General features: G+C 37.0%; 1 protein-coding gene across 1 annotated transcript in view; it reads left to right on the plus strand.

The window, feature by feature from the left end:
* TTN (titin) overlaps positions 1–25570 on the plus strand; it is a 365525-nt gene that overhangs the window by 82188 nt on the left and 257767 nt on the right. The window contains exons 35-42 of the mRNA XM_068247374.1: positions 1463–1604; positions 1714–1879; positions 2522–2753; positions 3006–3290; positions 3883–4008; positions 4230–4418; positions 14887–14943; positions 15930–23777. Of these exons, the coding sequence (XP_068103475.1) occupies positions 1463–1604; positions 1714–1879; positions 2522–2753; positions 3006–3290; positions 3883–4008; positions 4230–4418; positions 14887–14943; positions 15930–23777 (9045 nt within the window). The remainder of the gene's footprint in view (positions 1–1462; positions 1605–1713; positions 1880–2521; positions 2754–3005; positions 3291–3882; positions 4009–4229; positions 4419–14886; positions 14944–15929; positions 23778–25570) is intronic.

Here is a 25570-nt window from a genome sequence, read left to right on the forward strand (position 1 = left end):
ATCCTATATATCCTATATTATCATTATGCAAATCATGTTGTAACAGAACTCCATTTATTATTTTTCAACGTAAGTATGCAGCTGCTATAACGATTGCTAAAAAAAATGTTCAGGAAATTATAGAAATAGTATATGGCTTCTTGTTAAAGATTCTTAAAATTCTCCTTTCTCTGTCTGTCTCAAGTCATAATCTGCACAAAGCAGCCATTAAAATGTATTGCTCCATTTGCACTCCTACAACGTCTTTTGAGTGTACAGTAGTGACGCGTTCATGCTCCTAGTAGGAGGGATATTCATTTACGTTGGGCTCTTGCCATGCATATATAGCAATTGGGAGCGATCACTTCCATCCTGGTAACATCTCCCAGCAATGCAAAGCAGCTTTCCAAATGAGACATATGAAAAGGTTCAGAGAAGAAATTAGGGTTATACCATATATATTTGTTAATGATTACCACTGTTCAAAGCACATTATAAAGGTGATCATTACCATCATAACACCAATGAAGAGTTAATACAGCAGTTGTAGGAGGCACTCTTGTTCTCTCTTCTCTTGTGGCCGTGGTTAGGTCACAACCTCTGTATTCCCTATTACTATGCCACTGCTTTTTAAAACAATTTACATACCTATTTCACCGAGTCCTGTATTAAAGCTTGAAGGACAACAGTGTTGTATTTGAATAGAATGCAATGCCTGGTAAACACCGTTCATCACTGGTAACACTGCAACATTTCAAGGCATATTATAAGGGAGAGAGAAACTCTCTTCAGTTGAGTGACAATAATTTATATTTTTATATATTCATAGGAATCATTTTATTTAGTATCTGAGAATAATTTTCTTTAACTTTAAACACACTTCTATATTATTTAAATATGATATATATTTTAAAGAGAATCAGAGAATCTGTGCATATATTTTAAAGAGAATTCTTACAATAAAAAGCATACCATTCTATTTATTATGTTCTCCTGGGCCCCTCTGTGCTGTTTCTGCCACTCCCTGCTGTGATCCTGGCTTGTAATTGCCAGTTTTAGGCAATATTTACAAACAAAAGACATGGCAGCTAACCAGAGTGTGATAGGCTGAGAGGAGCTCAGTCTGTGACCCATACAGAGCCTGCAGGGGGGCATGGAGAGGGTGTGTATAGCTTATATCCTATCACAAGCAGACCAGCACATTCCTGCCTGAGTGCCTGAGCCCGAGAAAGCCGTCAGAGGAAAGAAGATTAGATTATATAGATAATACAGCCACTGTGCAACTAGGAAAGGCTGCAGTAAGACAGACCACATCAGAACAGGTATAGGAACTTATAGGATAGAAGAAATAAGAATGAGAATTTTGTTACAGAGTCTCTTTAACAACGGACAAAAAAAGCAACTTGTTGATACACATTTTTTTTTAATTAAAATTAAAAATCTTATAAAAAAATAAAAAACTTTCTGCTTTGTTGCCTTCCAGCTCGTCACATTGAATTCAGGAAACAGATTAAAGAAATTAAAGTTCTTGAGAAGAAACGCGCAACATTTGAGTGTGAAATTTCTGAGCCTGACTTGACTGTTCAGTGGATGAAGGATGGTCAAGAAGTTCAAATTACTGAGAGGTATCTCTTTCAAAAAGTTATTTTGTAAATAATAAAGTACATATTTAAACAAGTAGGATGTTATTTCATTTTATATTGTTATTACAACATATTACAATTCATTTTTCAGAGTGAAGATTCAAAGTGAAAGATATGTTCACCGTCTTGTAATTCCCTCTGCTCGTTTGTCTGATGCTGGACAATACTCTGTGGTTGCTGGTGGAAACATGTCTACAGCCAGCTTGCATGTGGAAGGCCGTGATGTCCAAATTACATCTCGTCGCAAAGAAGTTGAGGTAATTGTTATTTCAAGAAATATGCTTTTATAAGCTTTTTTATAAGCTTTTTTTATTTTCGTTGTATTAACCACATCATGCCATGGGCTGAAGAGTTCAAATGCACGCGTGCGTTAGCAGAATAAAAGAACTTTTCATATACCTCCCGATTGCATTAAACATGTACAAATATGATGTTTGGAAGCAGATAACTCGGTTTTAGGGATTTTTTGGTGTATTTTTTTTACTCACTTTATCGATTCATAAGGTTTAGAGATAACACATTTGTCACAAATTACATTTGGTTGAGGATTCAGCTGCTAAATAATAATGCTGCAGTGTATAGTAGATAACATGGTGGCAAAGAAAACAATATAGCCTAGTTATCAGTCGGCAAGTCGGAATACTTGGCTTTGGGAAGGTTAGAAATGTGGTTACTGCAACATTTAGGCATGGCTCTTTATTGCTCACTAGTTTTTCCCAGTCAAATCAACAGGAGGGGGGACTAAAAATTAAATAAATATTTATTTACATTTCAAATGATGCTAATGAAAAACGAGTTTTGTGGGAAATACTATAATTAAATACGGTAAATAAATATTCTATAACAAAGCCACTATACTGGTCTTAAATGTTTCCCTCTCCAACTACATTATATTTCAGGCTGTTGAAAGACAAAGAGCAGTAGTTGAATTTGAGGTCAATGAGGATGATGTAGATGGTCGCTGGTTAAAGGATGGCATTGAAATCAATTTCCATATTGAAGAGAGATATGAGTACATTGTTGAAAGACGTGTTCATCGCATGAGCATTACTGAAACCAGGATCAGCGACAGCGGAGAATATACCTTCTTGGCTGGTAGAAACAGGAGTTCTGTCACTCTGTATGTTAATGGTAAGTAAATAGTTTGTTAAAAAAGTACATAACCAATTACCTTAGTGTTCATGAAGATGACCATAGTGTATAACTCTTTTACATGTAACTCTAAGTATAATTTAAAGAGAATAAATAACAGCATATCAAGAAGAATTTATTTGAAGTGCAATTTTCAACTTTTCTTAATGACATTTTTTTTAAATATTGTGGATAGTGTCTGTTGTGTATACAGTCAAAGATTCAATAACAGAGCTTTGTCTTTGTTAACAGCCCCAGAACCTCCTGTGATAGTAAAAACTCTGGAGGATGTACATGTGGATTCTGGAAAGCCTGCACGGTTTTGCACCGTAGTGACGGGTAAACCACAACCAACTGTTGCATGGTTTAAAGATTCAACAAAGCTCTCTCCTGGCTTCAAATGCAAGTTCCTTCATGATGGACAGGAATATACTCTATTGCTCATAGAGGCTTTCCCTGAGGATGCAGCACAGTACACATGCGAAGCTAGCAATGATTCTGGAATGGCTAGCACCTCTGCTAACCTAACTGTTGAAGGTATGGAACATTTTAAAGTTGTGCATTAAAACAAAGTCTATAGTATCAACTATAGTTCCAACCCAGCAACAATGTATTTATATCCTGGTAATGGCAAGTATTTTAATGAAAGATATAAAATATAGTATGTTTTCATCCTACACATATTTTAAAGCTACCTGCACACACAAATATATTATTCTTCTTTTAGTGGTAGAGATTTTTTTTTCCGGAGTATACGCTCACTAATTACTTTCAGAGTACTTACCTCTTACTCTCTATTCTTCTAATACATGAGCTGCTTATCCAGAGCAGATATTGTGGAGGGTAGGAGTTGTCATGTTGGTCACACTTGTTACTTAAATCCTTGCATATGAGTCTCCTGGTCATGGGAATTACCATGGGGTAGGGGTTGTAAACATTGTGGGAGGCAAGTTTTTTTTGAAGCTATGTTTTATATTTTTCAATCAGTATTTTATCTGCAACTATAAGTTCCATCTTTGTTTTAAAGATAAAGGTATACAGATATAAATAAAAACTATGCATTGTTAAGATTTGTTTTGTTGACATATGCATGAATACTGATGTTGTATTTTTTCTTTTTTAATTTTAGTTCCAGAAGTAGTTTCCCCTGATCTAGAGGCACCTTCCTATCCTCCTGAGATTGTCACACCTATTCGGGATACCATCACTGCCGAAGGACAGCCTGCAATTTTTCAGTGTCGTGTTTCTGGCACAGGTAAATGAGTACAGCAATAGGTGATGTACAGCATACGTTCCCTTAGAAAATTTAATTTGTGATCTCTTTACTATAGCATTCATTACAATTTTGTTTTATACTTCACAAAGAAGAAGAATATCATTGTAGTCTTTTTTATTAGATTTAGCATATCTTTAATTTTTTATACTGGCAATGTCGACTACATGAATAAAATTAATCTATGCCTTACTTGAAAACAGATCTCAGGGTCTCCTGGTACAGCAAAGACAAAGAGATCAAGCCATCGCGATTCTTTAAAATGACCCAATTTGAAGACACTTACCAGCTTGAAATTGCAGAAGCCTATTCTGAAGATGAAGGCACTTACACTTTTGCTGCAAGCAATTCTCTTGGCCAGGTCTCATGCACTGCAAATCTGAGACTGGAAGGTAAGTGCTCAGCACTCTTTGTAGTGCACTCTATTTATGTGGTCCATTTAATAAAATGTGCTAATACAGTCTTTGTCTACCATCAATAACTAACGCCACTAATAAAACGAACCATTGTCTTTACATAAAGTGAACATATTCTTATCCGGAATATGAAATAGTGATGGCACTTTTTGTTCCCTGTCATCTCATTTCTTTTCATTTCATCTTCTGTGCTATGCATTCCTATTTGTCATTTCTTCACATCGTCTTCACTGTATACATGCAAAGGTGCAGTCTTTCTGTGTCACACGGAAGCTAAAGCATACAAGGCTTATACATGACCCAATTTACACATCATTTCCATTATCACATAACAAAATATAAACACACGGTATAAATCGTCTGTGTACTATCAACAGACCTCTTACATTTTCACTTTGATCTTCAACACAATTTTGTTCCACTGTAATTTCTACTGCCTTTAGTTATTCTGAAAGCCTCTGTAGCAAATTAATCTCACTGTTATAACTTAAATCTGTATAGTTTGCAAAATAAAGCTTCACATGCTTCTTTTTAGGCTATAAAAATGGTGTGGATAAAACAGCTGATCCCCCGTTGCAGATAACTTCGCCTATGTCACCTAAGAAGGAACTGGTTGCTCAAATTCCTGTCTTCATCCAGCCTATTTCTAGTTGTTCTGTGCTGAGTGGGGAAACCGTACGCTTTGTAGCAAGAGTTTCTGGCTTGCCAAAGCCAGAAATTCAGTGGTTTCACAACCGAGAGATAGTTCTCCCATCCAAAAATATTGTCTTTCACTTTGATGAATCTACAAATACAGCTATACTTATTATAGTTGATGCATATGGAGAGCATGCTGGGTTGTATACTTGCAAAGCAAGAAACAGTGCTGGTGAAGATTCCTGTGCAGCCACCTTAACAGTGACAACTGAAGGTAAAGCCCCGTTTGTTAGTGGGGACCATTTTGAAAATGTCACATGCACTTTTACTAATTACGTTTTTCACCGTGCTTTCATTACTTCACTTCTTTTTGGGACCAGTTGTAATATGAATCATCATTTTACTTCTTCACTTTTCTTAACGCACAAAATCACGTTCCTAAACCGATCCCTCCAAGTATCTAGAACATTGCCAAAATTGTAAAATTCCAATGCTATTGTAAAAATTATTTTCAATTTCGACCTACAGCACAGTACAATTTATCTTTTGAACCAGGTTCATTTAAAATATCTAACATTTCCAAATTATTTAATCCAGTAGTCAACCAGGTGTCACTCTTACTTTGGACCAATAAAGAACATTCTTTGTTGAATATTGAATATTGGAAAGCGACAACGAAAGAAGATGCCACCTTCTGTGTCAGCATGAATTTCCAGTTCTTCATCCTTTGTCATTTTTTTGTAAACCAGCATGCATCTTGGCATGCATTATTCTCAAGTGATCTGTCTAAGTCTTCTTGATCAAGCTATTTGTTTTTAACATAAGGACCAATGGACAATTTAGTTGTTAATATTCTTTTTTTTTTGTTTGTTTGTTTTTGTTTTACTTGATTACACAGTGCGATCCGTAGTTAGTCAAAGCTTTACAAGTTCTGCAAAAAGCGTAACAGAATCTGTCAGCACACAGTCAGTGTCAGAAGCCACAGTGTATTTAAAAGAATTTAAATCAGTTCAAGGAGAAGGTGTGCAGGTTTTTGAAAGTGTTTCTGAAAGTTGTACTGTAACTGCAATATCTTCAAAGAAAATGGAAAAACACCATGAAGAAACCATCATCCAAAGCTCAGAAGAGCAGGTCGTTGAAACAGATGCTAAGGTGCAGGATATCAGTGATCAGGCACCAACGATACTGCTAAAACTCCATGACATGACTGTGAAGGTTGGAGAAGTGGCTCAGTTTATCTGCGCAGTGCAAGAAGGCATTTCAAGTGTTATCTGGATGCATGAAAACCAAGTCATAGAGGATACTGCAAGAATAAAAATATCACAAAATGGAAATGTTATGTTACTTACCATAGAAAATGTTCAGCTCACAGACCAAGGCACATACAGTTGCACAGTTTCTAATGACTATGGCGAGAAGACATCTACTGCAGTACTAACCATAGAAGGTGGCTATTTTGATATTGCTATTCATGTATGCTTAGGATAAGAAAAATGATGGTTCTTTGTCACCTTGTTTAGATTTTGTGTTCATTCTTAGATACAAATAATGCCAAAAGATTTGAAAGGATGGATACCATTATAACCTGATCTATCAGGGAAACATAGTTGTATATTAAAGAATATGTAGCAATTGCTAAAATGCTTGATAACCTTAACTATAGCTGGCAACTGCATGGCACCTATTTTTAGATCATATAATTTATATAATTTTTCTTGGACACTTAACTTAATATAGTGCTATATATTTTTTTCCTTTTAACACAATAGCCAATATTTTAGTAAGTCTATTAAAATGGCCCTTGCAATTTTTTTTAGAAGCGTGACTTGTCTCCTAAAAATTTTTAAGCCCCATTTTTTTTTATAAAGTTAATTTACATCTCTATTAAAGGCAACTCTTGCATTTATAAATACAGTGTTTATACTGTAAGAGGTGACAAAGTTTAACTTAAAACTTTAAGTTAAATATGTATATAGTAATAATAGCATTAAATACAGAAAATATGAGAACCATCAGTACATTTTTGTAAACCAGAATGCGGCAAATTTTCACTTAACTACTGCCAGCAATAACTTATTCTAATTTGTGTACTGGTATGCACTGTATTCCAAAAGCATCATAACTAACACATGCCTAAATTTATTCTTGCCTAGCACAAGAAGCCACCGCCAAGGCTGTAGCACAAATAACCCTTGAATCAGATAAAAAAAGCTTTACAACTCACAAGGAAATTCAGATTAAGAGTTCTTCTGAAGTCAAACAGGAAACCACCACGAAAACATCCAGCCTTACCATTACTCCGTCTCAAAGACCACAAGGACTTGAAAGGCAAAAGAGCAAAGAATACTTTCCTGACGTCATACCTTATGAAGAACTTATAGACTCTTGTGCTGTAGTGCCAGAATTTCTTGAAAAACTGCCCCCAGAAACTTTTGTAAAGGAAGGTGCTGATGTTTCCCTCTTTTGCGTCATAAAGGGCATTCCTGCTCCTTGTGTTATATGGCTCTTCAACAAACTTTTGGTTGATGAGTCAGCAACGAGTCTTTTGAGAAACGATGGGTCGCTCTGCAGCTTAAAGCTGCTGAAAGTTGTTCCAAAGCAGAGTGGTATATACACATGCAAAATAGTTAATGCAGCAGGACAAGTTGAATGCAACACTCACCTGCAAGTGACAGGTTGGCAACTGCATGTTCCTTCCAACTATGAATTCTTGCATATGTCTGTATGCAATGAACAATATTACAAAATAGTTACCTGTGACAATGGATTAATTTGTTTTCCCCTTTTTCGAGAGGCATGTAAAGGCATGTTCAGATACATTATATACATACTCTTTTCAGAGATTGTTATATTCATCTTCGATACTTTGTTTCCAACACATCAGTTCACACAATTAAACTCTTACGGCGTGTGCTTTTATATGTTTGTGTGTGTTTTTTATATGTAACAGGAATGAGCATATCTTTTAGATTTATTGTATCCCACCTTTTTATTAAAGTAAATCCAAAAGTTTTCTTTCAGTTGTACCAAAAAGTAATAAACTTCTTTTGAAAGCAAAATACATTCATATCATTTGGGAAAGCAAATTCAACCCATAGAAGTTGTTAAAGGATATCTGAGGTGAAACAAATTAAATAAAAAGAGGCCTATCATAGTATCCTGAAGGTCTCCAGATTATGAATGTGGTGTTTTCCTGTAAACTGGTATAGGTTGCGTCACCAGAAAGGACTGCACATGCTGTGATCATGAGGTGGTCAAAGCGGCATCACTAAACCAAATGCACCAAGTTAAACTAGATATGGGTCAAAGGTCAGTGACATCCTGGAGTCAAAACCTATATCAGATCTGATTACGGTCAAATGGAGGATTATGGGAGGGAACAAATGTTGCAGTCATGGTCTGGAGACCTTCGAGATACTATGTATGGCCTCTCTTTATTCCGTTTTTTTTTTTTCAACTTGGATATCCTTTAAGACTCCTTTGCAGTTCTAACTGAGTTTTTCACTATTACCTGCAACATGGAAGCTGACAGTTAGGAAAAAATAGTCTGCTTTTATGCAAACAACTAATGGGGTCTATAGATCCCCTAATGGTGCAATATATGGACCACAATAATGGAAATTTTCAAATTTTAGCAGTCGCATCTTCTTTGCCAGTGCCACTGCCTTCCGGGAGGTGCTAATTTACTTAAGCTAGATACATATGCTCAATTACTGTCTCCTGCAGGGATTGGAAATCCATCCCTTGGCTGAGAGTTCAGGACTGAGTACTGTACAGACATGTGGCTTATCTAGAGGCTAGCGACAGATCTGTTACTATGGAGTTGGAGGAGGGCCAACATGCAGTTTATGATGGAGTTGCCTCCAGCAGGTAGGGCAAGGAGGAAAACAGTGTTCTCAGGTCAGGCAATGTTGTTGCTAAAGATAAAGCATGACAAATCTCCATCTGACATTGGGGGTCTCCATTACATGTGTTAGATTTTTGTCCAAGACTGTCCATACCAGAATCCTTGGCTGAGTGTCATCTAGCATGGGTACCTAGCTTTAGCAATTCAATGTACAGATGGGAGAGGACAATCAAAGGTAAACAAAACTGTACAGTGGCAATGAAAAAAGATTACTGGCCATCACAATCTAGCTAATAGCACTCCTGTTGTTACTTTGGTAACCAGTCAGAGGTTTTCCATCTTCACTCTTTAGCAAGATTTTGAGCAATCCAGTCAGTTCTGACCAGAATTAAGTAATAAGGTGACACCTATACTTTTTCCCCATTACCCCATTAAGAGGCTGCTAGCAGGAACTATCCTAATGTATATTTTGGCAAGTGTAATTTTTTTTTTACTACAGCAAATAAAATTGCATAAATAAAAAGCTTTTATCTTTTTCCTCTGAAATTCATTTGGCAGGAAAAGATTATCTTTAACCACAACAGCCTGCCATAATAATTAGGAGGCTGAGATGAGCATTATGATTATTTGTGATCAGAGATGGTATTGAAATTTCATGTACAGCAAAAAGTGAAACAATGCAATGTAAAACAGAATACAGAAACACACTTCCCCACTCTACTTCACTAAGTATCTTTTTGTTATTTTTTGAAATATAATTTATTTGATTCTACTTTAAAATTACTTTAAATGACAGCTTTCATAACTGTTCAGAAAAGCCTTAAAAGTAGACCGAGCACCCAGGGTACATTCTATTACAAAAAAAATCTCCCCATATGGGAGGTTTGTAATGCAGTGTTTCGTTCGGGGGAGCACCATTGCTGACCTTCAGGGGACTTCTTCTCTAGCCCCGCCCTTGTGGACAGCGTCATCGGGGTCTGTAACAACCGAAAGTTCAAAGATTCCACCTGTGAAAATGCTGCAATGCATGCTGGGAGATGTATACTGTAGATTTGAGTACATCTCTGTTCTCAGATCTATGGACTACATCTCCTGGCATGCATTGCAGCAGTTGGGATCGCACTCTACTGACGGGATCTTTAACTGCTGATCACTGTGGATGCTCATGTGGCAATCGATACAGACGGGGAGGGGGGCTAGAGGAGCAGCCCCTGTAGGTAAGAAATGGTGCTTTCCCAACACCTGGCTTCCCAACAACATATTGCATTATGAACCTCCATTGTAAATAAAATGTTTCCTAGGTGCTCAGTTAACTTTAACCCCTTCCCAACTGCTTAATGCCGATAGGCATGGGGAAGGTGGCAGCCCCAAGACTGCCTAACACTGAAAATTGTCAAGTCCTGGGGTGGGGTTTTGGAGGGGATCGCGTGTGCCAATGTGCGCGCATCCCGCTTGAATGATGGAGCTCCGCTCCGTAATTAGTCTACCAGCAGCGTTTGCCACTATTAGGCCTCTTGCACACTGCAAGCAAATCAGATTCAGATTCAGATTTTTAATCTGTTTTTACATCCGATTCCGATTCAGATTTTTAATCTTAACTGCATGCTGCGTTTTTTGATCCGTTTTTCTGTTGAATGTATTCAAGGAAAATCGGAAACGGAATCGGAATCGGAAACGGAATCGGAATCGGAATCGGAAAACGGATTTGCAGTGTGCAGGGAGCCTTAGACTGTTAGACGGTGAAAATGCCATCTATTACACTGTACAGCACTGCGATCTATGGCAGCGCTGTACAGGGGACAGCAGTGTCACTCGGCTGTCCCCTAGAGATGCTCACAGAGCAATCCCCTCTCATAGGCTGATGCCTATGAGAGCAGATCGCTGGGATTGGCTGGTGGTGGGGGGGGGGGCGGGGAAGAGATGATATCTATAAAAAACACCAAATAAATACAAAATAAATAAACATCGCTGTAGCGATCAGAGACCACCAACAGAACGCTTTGTTGGTGGACAGAAAACGGGGGATAGGTTTGTGCTCAGTTGTATCGCTCTGCAGCAAGCTTTTAAAGTGCTGCAGAGCACTAAATTGTAAAAAAAATAGCCTGGAGGGGTAAGCCTATGGTCCTCAAGTGGTTTTAATATCTCTTCTGTGTGTAGCCTAATGTCTATAGCTTGCCTATCAGTAAAACTGGCCTTTTTGGTCATACATAAAAATAAATCTAACAAACAGTTATCTGCATGTACAAGTAAGATAAGTAGCAGGAAGCCCCCAAATATACAAACATTGTACCACCTTGAGTTGGAGCTGGGTGACCCTGTGGATAGATTGATCCTCTGCTGCTGAGTGACAACAAAGGCACTAGTAGCCACTATGAATAAATCAGCAAACTTTATCAGGGGATAAGTGTTTCTGTAATCACAACAGTCTGGCTGAGATCTATCACATATAACCATATCATTTATTAAAGTTTAACAGTTATATGTGGTGAAACCCTCATTCAGGCTTTACAGCAATACTTATCCACTGATCAAGGAAAAGCAGTGTTTTATCTGCAGAAGTTGCCTCTTGGCAGGACCTGCAGTTTTATTCACATACCAGTTGGCTAGAAAAAAGTCAGCTGTTTTTTACTTACATATTAGGCATGTTCATGCATGTCCAAATTCCAAACAAAACAGAGCCTTTAACCATTTCTGCAACCCGGACGTGAAGCTCACGTCCTGGCGGCTGCTCTGCTGCGGTGCAGTGCTTCTGCGTGCTCCCGCGCACGAACGTGGGTGTGCCCCCATGCTGTCCCCCGGTAGCCCTGGGATTAGTGAATGGGAACATGGTTCCCAGCACAGAATCCGAAGCACTCTTACAAGAGGCTTCAGTCTTTCTGCACGTAAAATTTTCCGCATCCCCCTTGTGCTTCCGGTTAGCGAGAAGCACAAGGAGGAAAAAAAAAACTCAAGATGGCCATCATGTGGCCAAATGTTAAAAATTCATCTACATATTTTTTACATTACAATTTATATTGTATATTACATATAATAACATAACAAATTTACTGTTTATTTCCCACACCAAAATATTACCCAAATAAAAATGTTAATGGAAAAAAAAAATTGCAATTGCAAAAAAAGACATAAATAGCTACCTAAGGGTCTGAACTTTTTAAATATGCATTTGAAGGGAGTATACTACGAAAAAAAATTTTAAATTATAAGCTTGTAAAAAGTGATGGACACAAAACGGAAAAAATGCACCTTTATTTCCAAATAAAATATTGGCGCCATACATTGTGATAGGGACAAAATGTAAATGGTGTCATCACCGAGACAAACGGACAAATAAAATACATAGGTTTTAATTATGGTAGTGTGGATTATTTTAAAGCTATAATGGCTGAAAACTGAGAAATAATGATTTTTTTTCTTATTAATCCTGTTAAAATGCATTTATAAAAAATTAATTCTTAGCAAAATGTACCACCCAAAGAAAGCCTAATTAGTGGCGGAAAAAACAAGATATAGATCAATAAATTATGATAAGTAGTGATAAAGTTATTAGCGAATGAATGGGAGGTAAAAATTGCTCTGATGCATAAGGTGAAAAATCCCCGCGGGCTGAAATGGTTAAACTTGAAGCCATGGCGGGGGGAGGGTTAAACTCCCCTTGTCGCCGCCTATAGCTGATGTTCTCTACGTTGTGTTTCATGGTGTTCTGTCTCTCCAATACTTCCTCCTTCAAACCCAGATGGAGGAAGTATTGGAGTGATGTGGAGCATGATTGAACACGACGTGGAATGCATTGGCCATAGGCGGCAACAAAGGTGAGTTAACCCCCCTACCCACCTGCCCCAGCCGCAAGTTTGATCTCTCCATTTCATTCAAAATGTGGAATCTGAACTGCAGAGCTCATGCCTAATGTATATCACCCAGCCACATCTCAAGATGCAAAGGTCTTTTTACACATGTTGGCTGCTTCCTACTTATTGTGCCTTTAAATTTTGATGTCCCCCGTCTGTGTTTGTTTATAGACTATATAAATGCAATCTACATAGGGTTATGAATGGTCAGATTACAGACAATATGCTTTATTTCATAAGTGTTAGGTCAGTAAAGTGAAAAGCAGCATCTTGGCAATTTATAACCCATTTTTCTGGGATTAAATTATTTGTCGGTATCCCTGGTGGGGTTTCTTAATATAATTTTTGACTGGATACACGTGAAGACTATTAGTGCAAGGATATTGCTGCTCAGAACACAAGCAATTGGCTTCACTGAGGAGAGAGAATGGGTATTCTATATTTAGTGTTCAGACCCCCATTCTCTCAGTAAGATTGTTTATATACTCTGCTTAAAGTCTTATAGGCCTTTAAAACAGCACAGAAAAAGTCTTAAAAAAAATTAAAACATGGCAGATAGTAAAACATAATGAAGAATGTGACTTCTTTTATAGCAAAAATCGGTTTTGTTATAAGTGTGGATGAACACATGCAGAATGTGACATTTTATAGCAAAACATACATTTAATTATAAGTAGTGAAAAACAAAAATTATCATAAAGTGCAGTTAATACCAACCAAACGATAAAATGTGGGATTATCAAACAAAGTGTGAAGCAAATGATCAATTTAACCGGCCCAGCTGCTATTTTAATTAATTAGTGATCTGTTAGCCTCAACATCCTCCTCTCAGACAAAGCTAAATAGACTTTTTCCCACCTCACTTTAACCCATTCAGGTTCCGTCGTTTTCACGTGAGAAATGTTCACCTCCCATTCATTAGCCTATAACTTTATCACTACTTATCACAATGCACTGATCTATATCTTGTTTTTTCCGCCACCAATTAGGCTTTCTTTGGGGGGTACATTTTGCTGAGAGCCACTTTACTGTAAATGCATTTTAACAGGAAGAATAAGAAAAAAATGGAAAAATTCATTATTTCTCAGTTTTCAGCCATTATAGTTTTAAAATAATACATGCCTCCATAATTAAAACTCGCGTATTGTATTTGTAAATATGTCCCGGTTATTACACCGTTAACATTATGTCCCTATCACAATGTATGGCGACAATATTTTATTTGGAAATAAAGGTGCATTTTTTCCACTTTGCATCTATCACTATTTACAAGTTTAAAATAAAAAATATATAGAAATATTTCATCTTTACATTGATATTTAAAAAGTTTAGACCCTTAGGTAAATATTTACATGTTTGTTTTTTTTATTGTTATGGTTTTTTTTTTATACTAAACATTTTATTTGGGTACTTTTGGGAGGGTGGGAGGTAAACAATAGATTTATAATGTAAATGTGTGTTAATTCTTTTTGTTTTGTTTTTTCAGGTGTAGTATTACTTTTTGGCCACAAGATGGCGGCCATGAGTTTGTTTACATGACGTCACTCTAAGCGTAGCACGCGCTTAGAGTGACACATCGGGAAGGAGACGGCCAGAAAAAGCTCGGCTTCCGAGAGAAGCTGTCGCTTTTTCAGCGGGGGAGAGGAAACAATGATCGGGCTCCATAGCCCGATACATTGATTCCTTGGCTACCGAATCCGCGGCCGTGAGTGAGCGTGCACGCGCACGATCGGCCGCGGGGGCGCGCGGTAGCGCGCATGGTTCCTGGACGTAGAAACTACGTCCAGGAACCAAAATAGGTTAATAAGCATTATTTGTCCTGCCTTTCTTTGGATCATAACAACTCAAGCTGAGTAGTGAGGGTAACCCTGTTCATTGAACCTAGCAATGAAACTTATATACCATCTCTGCTACTATAATAAGCATAATGTGAATGTTTAGGAACAAATTAAGATCACTGTTTATTCGTTCACTTACATTGCTTTATTCTAGACTTGCTCATTCCTGTTTCTTCAAACCAGTCTGTGTCTGTTACAGAATTGACCATTTTTAAATTCCAGCAAATAAAAATAACAGACCATGAAAATCTGAAAAATGTTTTTTCCCCATCTAGCTCTGGAGAAAGTTCTTCAGGAGAGGATCGAGCAACAGATTGAGCTTGAAGTTAAAGGTATGTAAAAAGATAATTTTTACTGTTACTGTAAATTGTTATATGTGAAATAGAGAATGTTATAATTGCTCATGAAGATGTCCTTGGAACTTATGGCTAACCAAGGTATGTTTTTCTTTTGTCTTTTTATTTTTAAGTGAAAAATGTTGTTTTTTACTGCATACTTGCTATGTGTGCATGTCATTGTCTCTAAGTATCTATATTTTCAGTAATTATTTTAAAGAACTTCAAATTAACAATGTTACTATTGGGTTTTCTTTCAAGAGTTTGTAGAGCTCTCCATTTTGCATGCCAAAGGGTCTAATAATGAAGTTTGCAAAGCCCTGAAATGCAGATCTGTTATAATGTTGCTTTTCTTTATTTATTTATTTTTTCCTGAAAGCTCTTGCCTTACATGGCTTGCAGATGGCATCTAGTACTGTACATGCAATGTTGCTTGCTGATTTTGCATAACACAATAATTTTTGCGGCTGTATTAGTTCGAATAAACGCCTTCTCATTCAAATTTAGCTGTTTTAAGGATAGCTATGATTTTGTATTCATTTCAAAAATAACTTTACTCACTCCAAAAAAAAAGGGATCAGAAAGGGCGTTTATTCTGCTGTCTGCAAGTCAGGTAAGGTTCTAATCTTCAGTTTTAAACCCACTAAAATTTCCGGACAGCTATGCATACAGCTATGCATACACACATAAAAAAATGTTATTTAAAAATTTTTGAGATTTACTTGTTTGTTGAAGAAGAAATTTCTGCAATTGAAGAAAGAACACACAGCAAGCGATTTTGGTGTCAGAAACATTAAAAAAGAACAAGGCGTTGCGTTTATTCGAACAAATATGGTGAGTGAATATTTTTCTGTATTTGTAGTTCTATGTAGCATGATTATAGATCTAAAATGATTTAAATATCATTTAGATAATAATACATTATAAATTGAAATATTTGGTGGGGCGAGCTATTTTTAAAATACAAATGTCATTTTTCACAGAATTATTCTTCAGTGAGGAAGCAGAAGGTGAAAATGAAAATAGAGGAGACATGCGAGGTGCTTTCTCAGACACAGAAGACTACTTAGACCATGGACTTATTTCATCTAGGCGATGTGCAAGTCGTACATCATCCATTGGTTCTTGGTCAGAATTCATAAAACCATCATTTACACAGAAGTTGACTTTTCGATCAGTTCTGGAAGGAGAGCCTGCAGTTTTTCGCTGTAAACTTGTGGCTTGTCCATTGCCAAAAATCTCTTGGTTTCACAATAATAAACCTATTGGTAAAGACAAACGCAGGGTGATAAAAACAGAAAGTGAAATGCACATTCATAATTGCAGCTTGTTAATTAAAAGTGTGGAGGAGCAAGATTCTGGTAGCTATCGTATCTTTGCAATAAATAGTGAAGGTTCATCTGAGAGCACTGCATCACTGCTTGTAGCATTACGGGAAGAGCAGAATCCCAAATATTTACATTTTGTTAGGTACTCTGAAAAAGCGCACGAAAGCATAGATACTTTAATTCAACAGAAAAGGGAAAGCAAAGTAAAAGTTGACCTCAAGTGTGTTGGTTCCCCCCATGATAAACGTAGGGCATTTCGGAAAGGTAAATATCCTAAAAAAGGGATTTATAAGACTATAAGCTTTGAGAAGATTTTTTCCAGTGACACAAGTGAAACAAGACATACTAGGAGAGTTTCTGAAAGTGAAAAGCTGTTGGACCAAGAAATACAGGCAAAGCTGCAAAGGTTGCGTGAGCTTAGAAAAGCAAGAGGAAACAGGAGTTCTATTTGTTCCTCAGATGTATACTCTGATGTAGACATTGAGTCTTTACAAAGTGAAACAAGTTCTGTAAACTTCCAAGTGGAGAGGGAAAAATACAGGTTTAGCACTTTCTCTGAAGTTCAAAGAGATACGGAGCATGAAGCAAAGGTAGTTAAAATAGATAAGTTTCTAGAAAATATTGAACACGTAAAAGAACCTGAAAACATCAGTATCCTGCAAACAACAGCTGAAGGAGGCTTTCGATACTTATCAGATAACCAGGGGGCACCAGTAGAAGCTCAAGTATGTATTCCGGTTGAAGTCAAGGATATTATAAGAGAAGATGTCCATAAAATGTTCATTGAAGAACATGAAGGACGTCAGAAGGTGTCTCAAAATGTGGTTGACAGTGAGGAAGCAGGGGCAGAACTGGAAGTTTGCAACCTTTCACCAGTTGAACCTGGTGAAGTAAAAACACAAAGTTTGGAGTTAGAATTATCAGAGCCTGTTCATATTAATACACCAATTAAATCCAAAGTACTTCAAGATCGTTCTGAAATCAGTTATGTTCGGCGATTAGCACAAAAATTCAACCAAGGTGAAATTAAAATGCACCAGTCAGAGAGAGTTAATGAAATTTACTCCAGCACATTTAATGAATTTCTTGAAAATGAAAGTGAGGTTGATAACAATAGGCAGCATCGTAGTACGCAAGAAGACTTACCATTTTCAGAAACAACAAAAACTATCACTAGTCAAATTTTATATGAAACAACTCAAAATAAGAAAGAAAAAGATGCAACTGCATTGCCAGAAGAGCCAATTAAGATGTATGAACCTGTTAAAGCTAAAATGCGACAAGGACCATTCGAAGCCAGTTTAATATATTCAGATTTTCAGGAAAATGTGCAAGAGGAATATACTGTAAAGAAATCTAGCAGAATTATTTATTCCAGTCCAAGCTGTTTGCAAGAACCCTTGAGAAAAGGTGATCAAGGAATAGAATATTCATCAAAATATTTTCAAAATCAGTCAAGGAGTTTAGAGGCTGACCAGGCTGGATCTCCAAGTAACAATGACAGACCACAAACATCTATTCAAGAAGAGGTATCACTCCCTGTGCTGGTTCATTTATATGAACCTGTTAAGTCTAGAGTGCTAATAGAGGCTTCTGAACCTACTGTAGAACACAGCACACCAGACAAGAAGATGGAGAAAAAAGAGTTGGAGTTCTCATATAGAGCAACTCAGGAAACTGATTTGACTTTTAATGAAGAGGCACATAGCAAACATGTACAAGGCCAAATTAAACTAAAACTAGTAGAACCAACGGAGCATGTTGCTGACCTCCTAAAAGAAACAGGAGAAGGTAAGTCAGAACCAGTTCTAATGAATGAGCCTGTTAAATCTAGGATTTTGCCTGGACTCCCTGAATCAGTTTATCCAATTGCTCCCAAAAAGAAACAAGAAGAAATTAAACTACAGAGATCAATTAAAGCTAGTAAACTTGAGAAAACTGAGCCTGAAAATGATGTAACACCATCAGAAAAAAATGTAATAGCACATGTTGATAACAGGATAAACTTACAAGGAGATCGCACTGATTTTGAAAATAAAGCACCAGAAAAATTGTATGAACCTATTACAGCTAAAATTGTACCTGAGTCTGTTCATATCAATAAATCAGTGATCTCTAAAATCCTTCAGCAACCTTCAGAAGCAAGCTTAACTCAAGCTATTCCCAAAGAAAGCCAAGAGAACTATTTTGCAAAATCTGACTGGACTGCTAAAGCTGCTTTATCTGAGGGAGAATCAGAAGCGTTAACTAATATATTAACAAGCATTGATGGTACCCAAGAAAAGAAAGGTGATTTTAATGTACAACTGCCCAGACGAAGTGAAGAAGACACATCTAGAATTCTGCAAGACCTTCTGCAGTCTGACTTGAAAAGAACAAATACACGTATAAAAGACCAAGAAGGAACTGAATTTATGCAAGATGAACAACTTGTTAGAATAGAAGCAGACACAGTAAGGGCATATCTTCCTTTGGACAGCAAAACTGATACAGACATTCCAAGTATAAGATCCTTAATTGAAGAAAAAGATAAAATTGAAAAAGAATTGCCATTTTCCATTCAAATTAATGAGCCTGTTACATCCAAAATACAAGAACCTCTGAAACATGATGTAGTTTCTTTAGACAAACAGCAACACGTAATAAAAAAGGAGTCTGATGAAGTCACACAAAAGGAAGGAGTTTCCGTGTTATCATGGAAAAAAGATTCAGAGAAAGAGCAATGTTTGTCTTTGGATATTACAGACAAATCATTATGCATAAAATCTCAGGAATTGTCATTCAAACATGATGATAGTAGACTTCAAGGAGAAAGTGAATACATAGAACAGGAATTCTCAGAGGCTGTTCTTGCTCATGAGCCAATTTTGTCTAAAGTTCAGCAGGAATTCAGAGAGGAAACATTAGAAAAACAGAAAGAACAGCCAGAGAGTATGATTTTCCAGAAGTATGAAGATGTTTATAAAATTAGTGCATCATTTGAAGAATTTTCTGAAAGCAAAAATTCTACACATTACTTTGTTTCAGAAGACGAAGTACAACCAGCTGACATAGATCAGTTAAGCAAACCATCAAATGAGTACACTGCCATCTCATTTAGCAAAGAGGAAGTGGAACTGGAATTGCAAGCATTAAAAGACACTGAAATCACAGCTCTTGATGAAGCAGAGCCTGAGATCAAGCAAGATGCCACTGATGATTCTGAGAGACTTGCCATTGAGAAGCCATATCCATGTCCACCAATGTTCACTTGTGATATTGACTCACAAGATGTGTTTGAAGGTGACTCATGTACATTTATTTGTCATTTCCGGGGATACCCTCAACCAACAGTTTCCTGGTACAACAATGATAAACCAATTCCCCGTAATGAAAACTTTGTTATCACTACCACAGAGACAAAATCTAATTTAACATTTTCATCTGTTTTTCCTCAGCATGATGGTTCCATAACTTGCGTAATATTTAATCAGTATGGAACTGATACAACGTTTGGCAGACTCAAGGTTAGAACAAGAGAGAAAGAAGATCGGGATTTAGCTGAAACTTTGATAAAATGTGAGGTACTTATTTCAAAACATTTTACAGAAGGGGAAGAGGAAGAACTTGTGTCTCTTTTTGCTAATGCTGAAGAAAAACGTGTTTTAGGTGGTTCCGGAAGATTTAGCTTACAAATTCCACAGGCAGCGCATGACATACCTTGCGGATCTGATCCATCATTGTTATTGCCTGTAGAAATAAAAGTAACTGCCCCTACCCCTGTTCCAGATTATGAAGAAGAACCACCAGAATGTTTTCAGCCCGTTGAGATTCCACCAAAACCAGTCTCTCAGAATAATGTTCAGAAAATTAAGCACAAATTTACTTTTGGCTTTGAAAGCAGCAGTGATGCACCAATAGCATTTCAAGAAAATGAAATGCAAGCCATTGCAACTGGAGAAGAATGTCCTGTGTTAGAATGCATTATATCAGATGAAAATGCACCACAGATAACGTGGCATCGCAGTAGAGCTGAATTAGAGGAAGCTGAGAAAATAAGCTTCCAAGGAGAAGCCACCATAGATAAAACATGCATTGCAGATGTTGCTGAAGTTGAAAGTGCAGTATCAAAGATGGGTGATAGCTCTGTAGAATCTGAAGCTGAGACAGCATTAATGGAACATGATCTGCCAGAATATAAAAGACTTAAGGAGGTGGAAATTTCAGTTGACGGAACGGTCAACCAGGAAAACTTGTATCGAGTAAATGAACTGGACAACATTCAGAAACCATCTTTCTCAGTTGACTTAGCAGATATCATTACTGAGAAGCCTGACCATATTGTGAACAAAAGAGAAGACATTGCTGATGCTGACAGTGCAGAGATTCCAAGTGTTACCAAGCAAGCAGATGAACTGGACAATGTTCAAAAGCAATCTACTTTGGTTGGCATAGCGGAGGTCATTACTGACAAGACTGACCTGATTGTGCACAAACAAGCAGACATTGCTGATGCCAACAATGCTGAGATTACAAGTGTTACAGAGCGAACAGATAAAAAAATAGATAAGGTAGAAAAGGCTAATGTTGATGTTAAGACACAGATTGATGAAATTAATAGCGCTGAGATAAGTGGCACTGAGCGTTATTTACAAGATATTGCGAAAAAAGAATTTAAATTAGATGCTGTATTACCAACAGCAAAAGAAATGACCTCATCCCTCCCTAATGTGGTTGAAAATAACATTCAAAGCATGCATCAAGATATAGCAATTGAAGTTTTACAATTGAAAACAAATGAGATGGTTGAAATCAAACTTGATTCTGTAAAAGAAAGTACTGCAGAACCCAGTCCTGCCAAAGAATCTGGCATTGCTGGTGCTAGGAAGGATTTGCCAGTGCCACCAAAAAGGAGGCACTCTATACTTAGACGTAAATCAAGTGTGGACTCTTTAGTGGAAGCTCAAAATATTGAACAAAACAGTGCTTCATCAATAGAAAATGCAGAAAGGGGGGATATTAAAAAGGCCTTGCCAGTTGCTCCACAAAGAAGGCGCTCTTTCATTAGTAGATCAAGAGCCAATTCTGAAAGTAAATCAGTAACAACTCCAGCAGACAGTGAAGCAGGAAGTATTTCTATAAAAAAGGCAACACCCACACCACCACCAACTCCTCCGCGAAGAAAGCGTTCAATAGTTAAACCAAAACCACCAGAGGAAAACCTGGCTAATTTGCAAACCAAAACAGAAAATATTGACAAGTCTGAATGTTCAAAGGAGCAGCCCTCAGAAGATCTTAAAATAGATTTGGATGAATGTGTAAAAACAGATGATGTCCAAAGTTTGAATGTAATAGAAGATATTTCATATCTTGGCATTTTTGAAGGAGAAGAGTTGTTAAGTATGGATTATGTAATGTCAATAAGCAATGAAAATGCAGTCTGGGAAAACTATACAAAGAAGTTAGATAGTGAAGAAAGTACATTACATTATTACCAGAAGGAAGATATGTCCGAAAGTAGCACAGGAGCTCCTACTGACACAAATCTAGAAGAAAAGCATGTTTTACAACAATCTTCAGAAAATCAAGAATATGAACCTTCAATACATGAGGAAGCAAAAAATCTGCAGGAACGTATAACTTCATTAGAGGTTGAAGAAGTAACATTTGATACAGTATATGAGTTTTATAAAAATCAATCTGCTCGGGCATTTTCTCCAGAATCAGAGATGTCTATTGAAGCTGGTAGTGTTTTTAGTGACGAAGCTGTAGAGATTGATCGGATTTTCACTCCAGACTCTTCTGCTGAGCGTTTTTATTCTCCATTAAGTGAAACATTTATAACTCCACCAAGTTCTCCAGACCACTACTTTACCCCTGTCCAACAAATTTTAGATGGTATTGAACCTGAAAGTCAGCAGGCATCTATTGTGCTAGCTCCAAAGCCTAAGCACATTGAAACAACAGATGTGGAAGGGGCACTAGAACATATATCAAAATATACAGGAGACAAAAATAAAGAAAATGAAATACCTCCAGCATTTATTAAACCGCTATTGAAAAGACGGGCTTTTGAAAATAGTACATTAAGCTTTGCTGTGGAAATTGTGGGGTTTCCTCCACCAGAAGTTAGTTGGTACAGAAATTCCACATTGATTGAAGAAGAAGAAGAAAGAATTAAAGTGGAAAAAAGGGGTAACACACATATATTGGAGGTACACAATGTTAAATTGAGTGACGGAGGGGAGTATAAATGTGTTGCTGTGAATTCTTTAGGAGAAGCCAAAAACTTTACACATGTGGAAATTTTATCACAGGATGGAAAATCAGTTGCATTACCACCTTCTGTAACCCATCAGCATGTTATGGAATTTGATATGGAACATTACACAACATCCAGATCACCTTCTCCCCAAGAAATTCTTCTGGAGGTTGAACTGGATGAAAGTGAAGTTAGAGACTTTGAAAAGCAAGTGAAAATTGTAACTATTCCTGAATTTTCCCCAGAAAGTAAGAGCATGGTCATTTCACTTGATGTCCTTCCTTTGGCTTTTGATGACCAAAATGTTACTGCTGACCCTAAAGATAGTGAGGATGTTAAGATTAACTTTGAAGTGAGTGAAAAACCACCTTGTTTTATTCAGCGAATAGCAGACATAACTACTGTTGAAGGATCAAATGCAGAATTCCACTGCTGGGTTTCTGGAGTTCCAACACCATCAGTTACATGGTTAAAAGAATCAAAATGCATTGTTCCAGATCCTGGCAAATACGTTATAAAGAATGATGGTGAAAAACACAGTGTTATGCTGTGCAATCTGAGTATAGCTGATGCTGGAACTTACATTTGTAAAGGAGAAAACAGTTTTGGAGAGATATCTTGTCATGGCAACTTAACAGTAATGGGATTGGAAGAAGGTGTTTCAGAAGAAAAAGTACATGAGTCAGATGATGTTATTTCAGAAGCTGTACAGGATGCTGTGCAAAGATCAGATGTAATTGTGGATGAGAACTTTTCAAATGAGGAAGAAATAGAAGTTGAAATTGAATTTGATAGAAAGGTTGATGATGTGAACAAACCTCTTGAGCTGATAGCAGTCACTGAATGTGAACATGCAGAAGGTGGTGAAACCTACTTGAATGTGAACTTTGATGTGATTGATAAGCCTTCTCAAGAGGAAGATATAGAATTTACAGCAGAGGACTCTGAAGGTTGTCGTTTTGAGTTTCAAGTAATAGAATCTCTACCCAAGTTCCTAAACCCACTTTTAGACTCAGTAGTATCAGTAGGAGAAAAGGTTTGTTTCCAGTGTGATGTTGTTGGATCTCCAGTACCAGACATTAGTTGGTACAAGGATGACAAACTGGTACAGGGGGAAAAGTATATTCTTGAAACAGAAGAAGAAACTGGCAGTCATAAGCTTATCATCGAAAACGTTAAAGCTGAAGATGAAGGACAATATAAATGTGTAGCGACAAATAGAGAAGGAGCTGCAGAAACAATTGCTTCACTGAAGGTCACATAGACAACCATATCAGAGTCAGCTGTAATTCAGCTACTAGCTAATAATTTTGCACTGTGTAAAACTTGATGGCACATGTTGCCAGTAGCATGATCACTGCCATGTTCTGTTGCAGGTATTATTTATATTTGGTATCTAAGAAAAACAAGGTTTTTCATTATTTTCACTGCCATATGTTTTCCCTGTAAATAGATATTAGTTCTTATATATACTGTTGTGTTTATGTTGTTTGTTCAGTGCATATATGTCTTGTAGATTTGTGATAGATGTGTTTGGCAGGTGAAATTGTATAATTTTTCCTATTCCCATTAAAATTTAAAATACAGTAATCCTTCAATGCTGCTTAAAAACTGTGGAAACAAAAATATTGTGGTCTTCTCTAAGCCATGATAGAGCCCATCATCACTCGGTCAGTCATGAATGACACTAGTGATATCACTTATTAATGAATGAATGTATCATTTGGAATATTGTCAGCCTTAAATATCTTAAGTTAGTGGATACACAGTAGTTGAAGTGAATGAAGCTGAATATAAAGGAACTCCATTGTCTTGCATTATATTTGTTGTATGTGATTTGAAATATAATGTAATAAATCAATTAAAAGATTTACGCTTTAATAGTCTATTTATCTTAGTAATAGTATAATATTTTATTTTTTTGTAAAATCTGCTTATTGTTGTTTTACTCCTGGGTTTTCAACAGATCTTGGTAATTTTTATGACAGCTATGATTCAGCGTGGATTTAATTGTGCTATTTGTGCCTGTTTCAGTAACTAAAAAAAGCAAGTAACCACTGGTTTCCATGTCTTCATCCCCTTAGTCATTGACCACAAGTGTTAAAAATAGTAAAAAAAAAAACCCAAAAAACAACATTTTTACATTTTTAATCAAATAAACACAGAAATCAACTTCCAATAACGTTATACAGGTCCTTGTCACTCGCTAAATGAAGTACCAGGGGAATTTTTTTATGATCCTCCCCATAATGGAGATTCTGAATGGAGTGTTCCATAATGGGGAGGAGTTGTGGTGAGCAGCATTACTTCCAACCGGGCCTGCTCCTATGGCCATACATCCATATGGAGTGCACCATGCTTCTCACGGATAGCCCATACAGTTCCACATTAGTTCACGGCAGTGTATTGGCTGGATGATGTAATGGTTAAGGGCTCTGCCTCTGACACAGGTGACCTGGGTTCAAATCTCAGCTCTGCCTTTTCAGTAAGCCAGCACCTATTCAGTAGGAGGCCTTTGGCAAGTCTCCCTAACACTGCTACTGCCTATAGAGCACACCCTAGTACAAAAGTTATTTTAAATAGAAGATAGAAAAGTATCTCTTAGGAGAAAACTTATGAGAAAAAGTAAATTGAATTGGGTCCACTGTCTCCCAATGGTTAAAACTATTATTTAAATCAGAGTAAACTTTTTGAGTACAATCTACTCTATAACATGCAGTTCTTGTAGTCCAGAGAGAAGGGTACCATTAAAAGTAGTCAATTTAGTCTTCACAAAACGTGTTCAGCTGCTACTTCTCCATCCAAACTTACTGAAGATAACCATTGTTAACCCTTACCACATTGTTTGTCACCACAATTGTGCAGTACTTTAACATATCTTAATCTAATCAAGATAAGCCCAGCACACCTCTGCTATCTTACCAGTACAGCTAAAAGTTAATAGTAAATATTCCAACCTCATTCTGCTTAATCCATTCTAAGTTCTTTCTGGTTTCCTCTGCTGCTTTCTGTTACCCTTTATTTTCATCTCTCTATCGCATTCTGTCTCCTGCTG

This window comes from Hyperolius riggenbachi, chromosome 7 (assembly GCF_040937935.1).
Source record: "Hyperolius riggenbachi isolate aHypRig1 chromosome 7, aHypRig1.pri, whole genome shotgun sequence".
NCBI classification, from domain to species: domain Eukaryota; kingdom Metazoa; phylum Chordata; class Amphibia; order Anura; family Hyperoliidae; genus Hyperolius; species Hyperolius riggenbachi.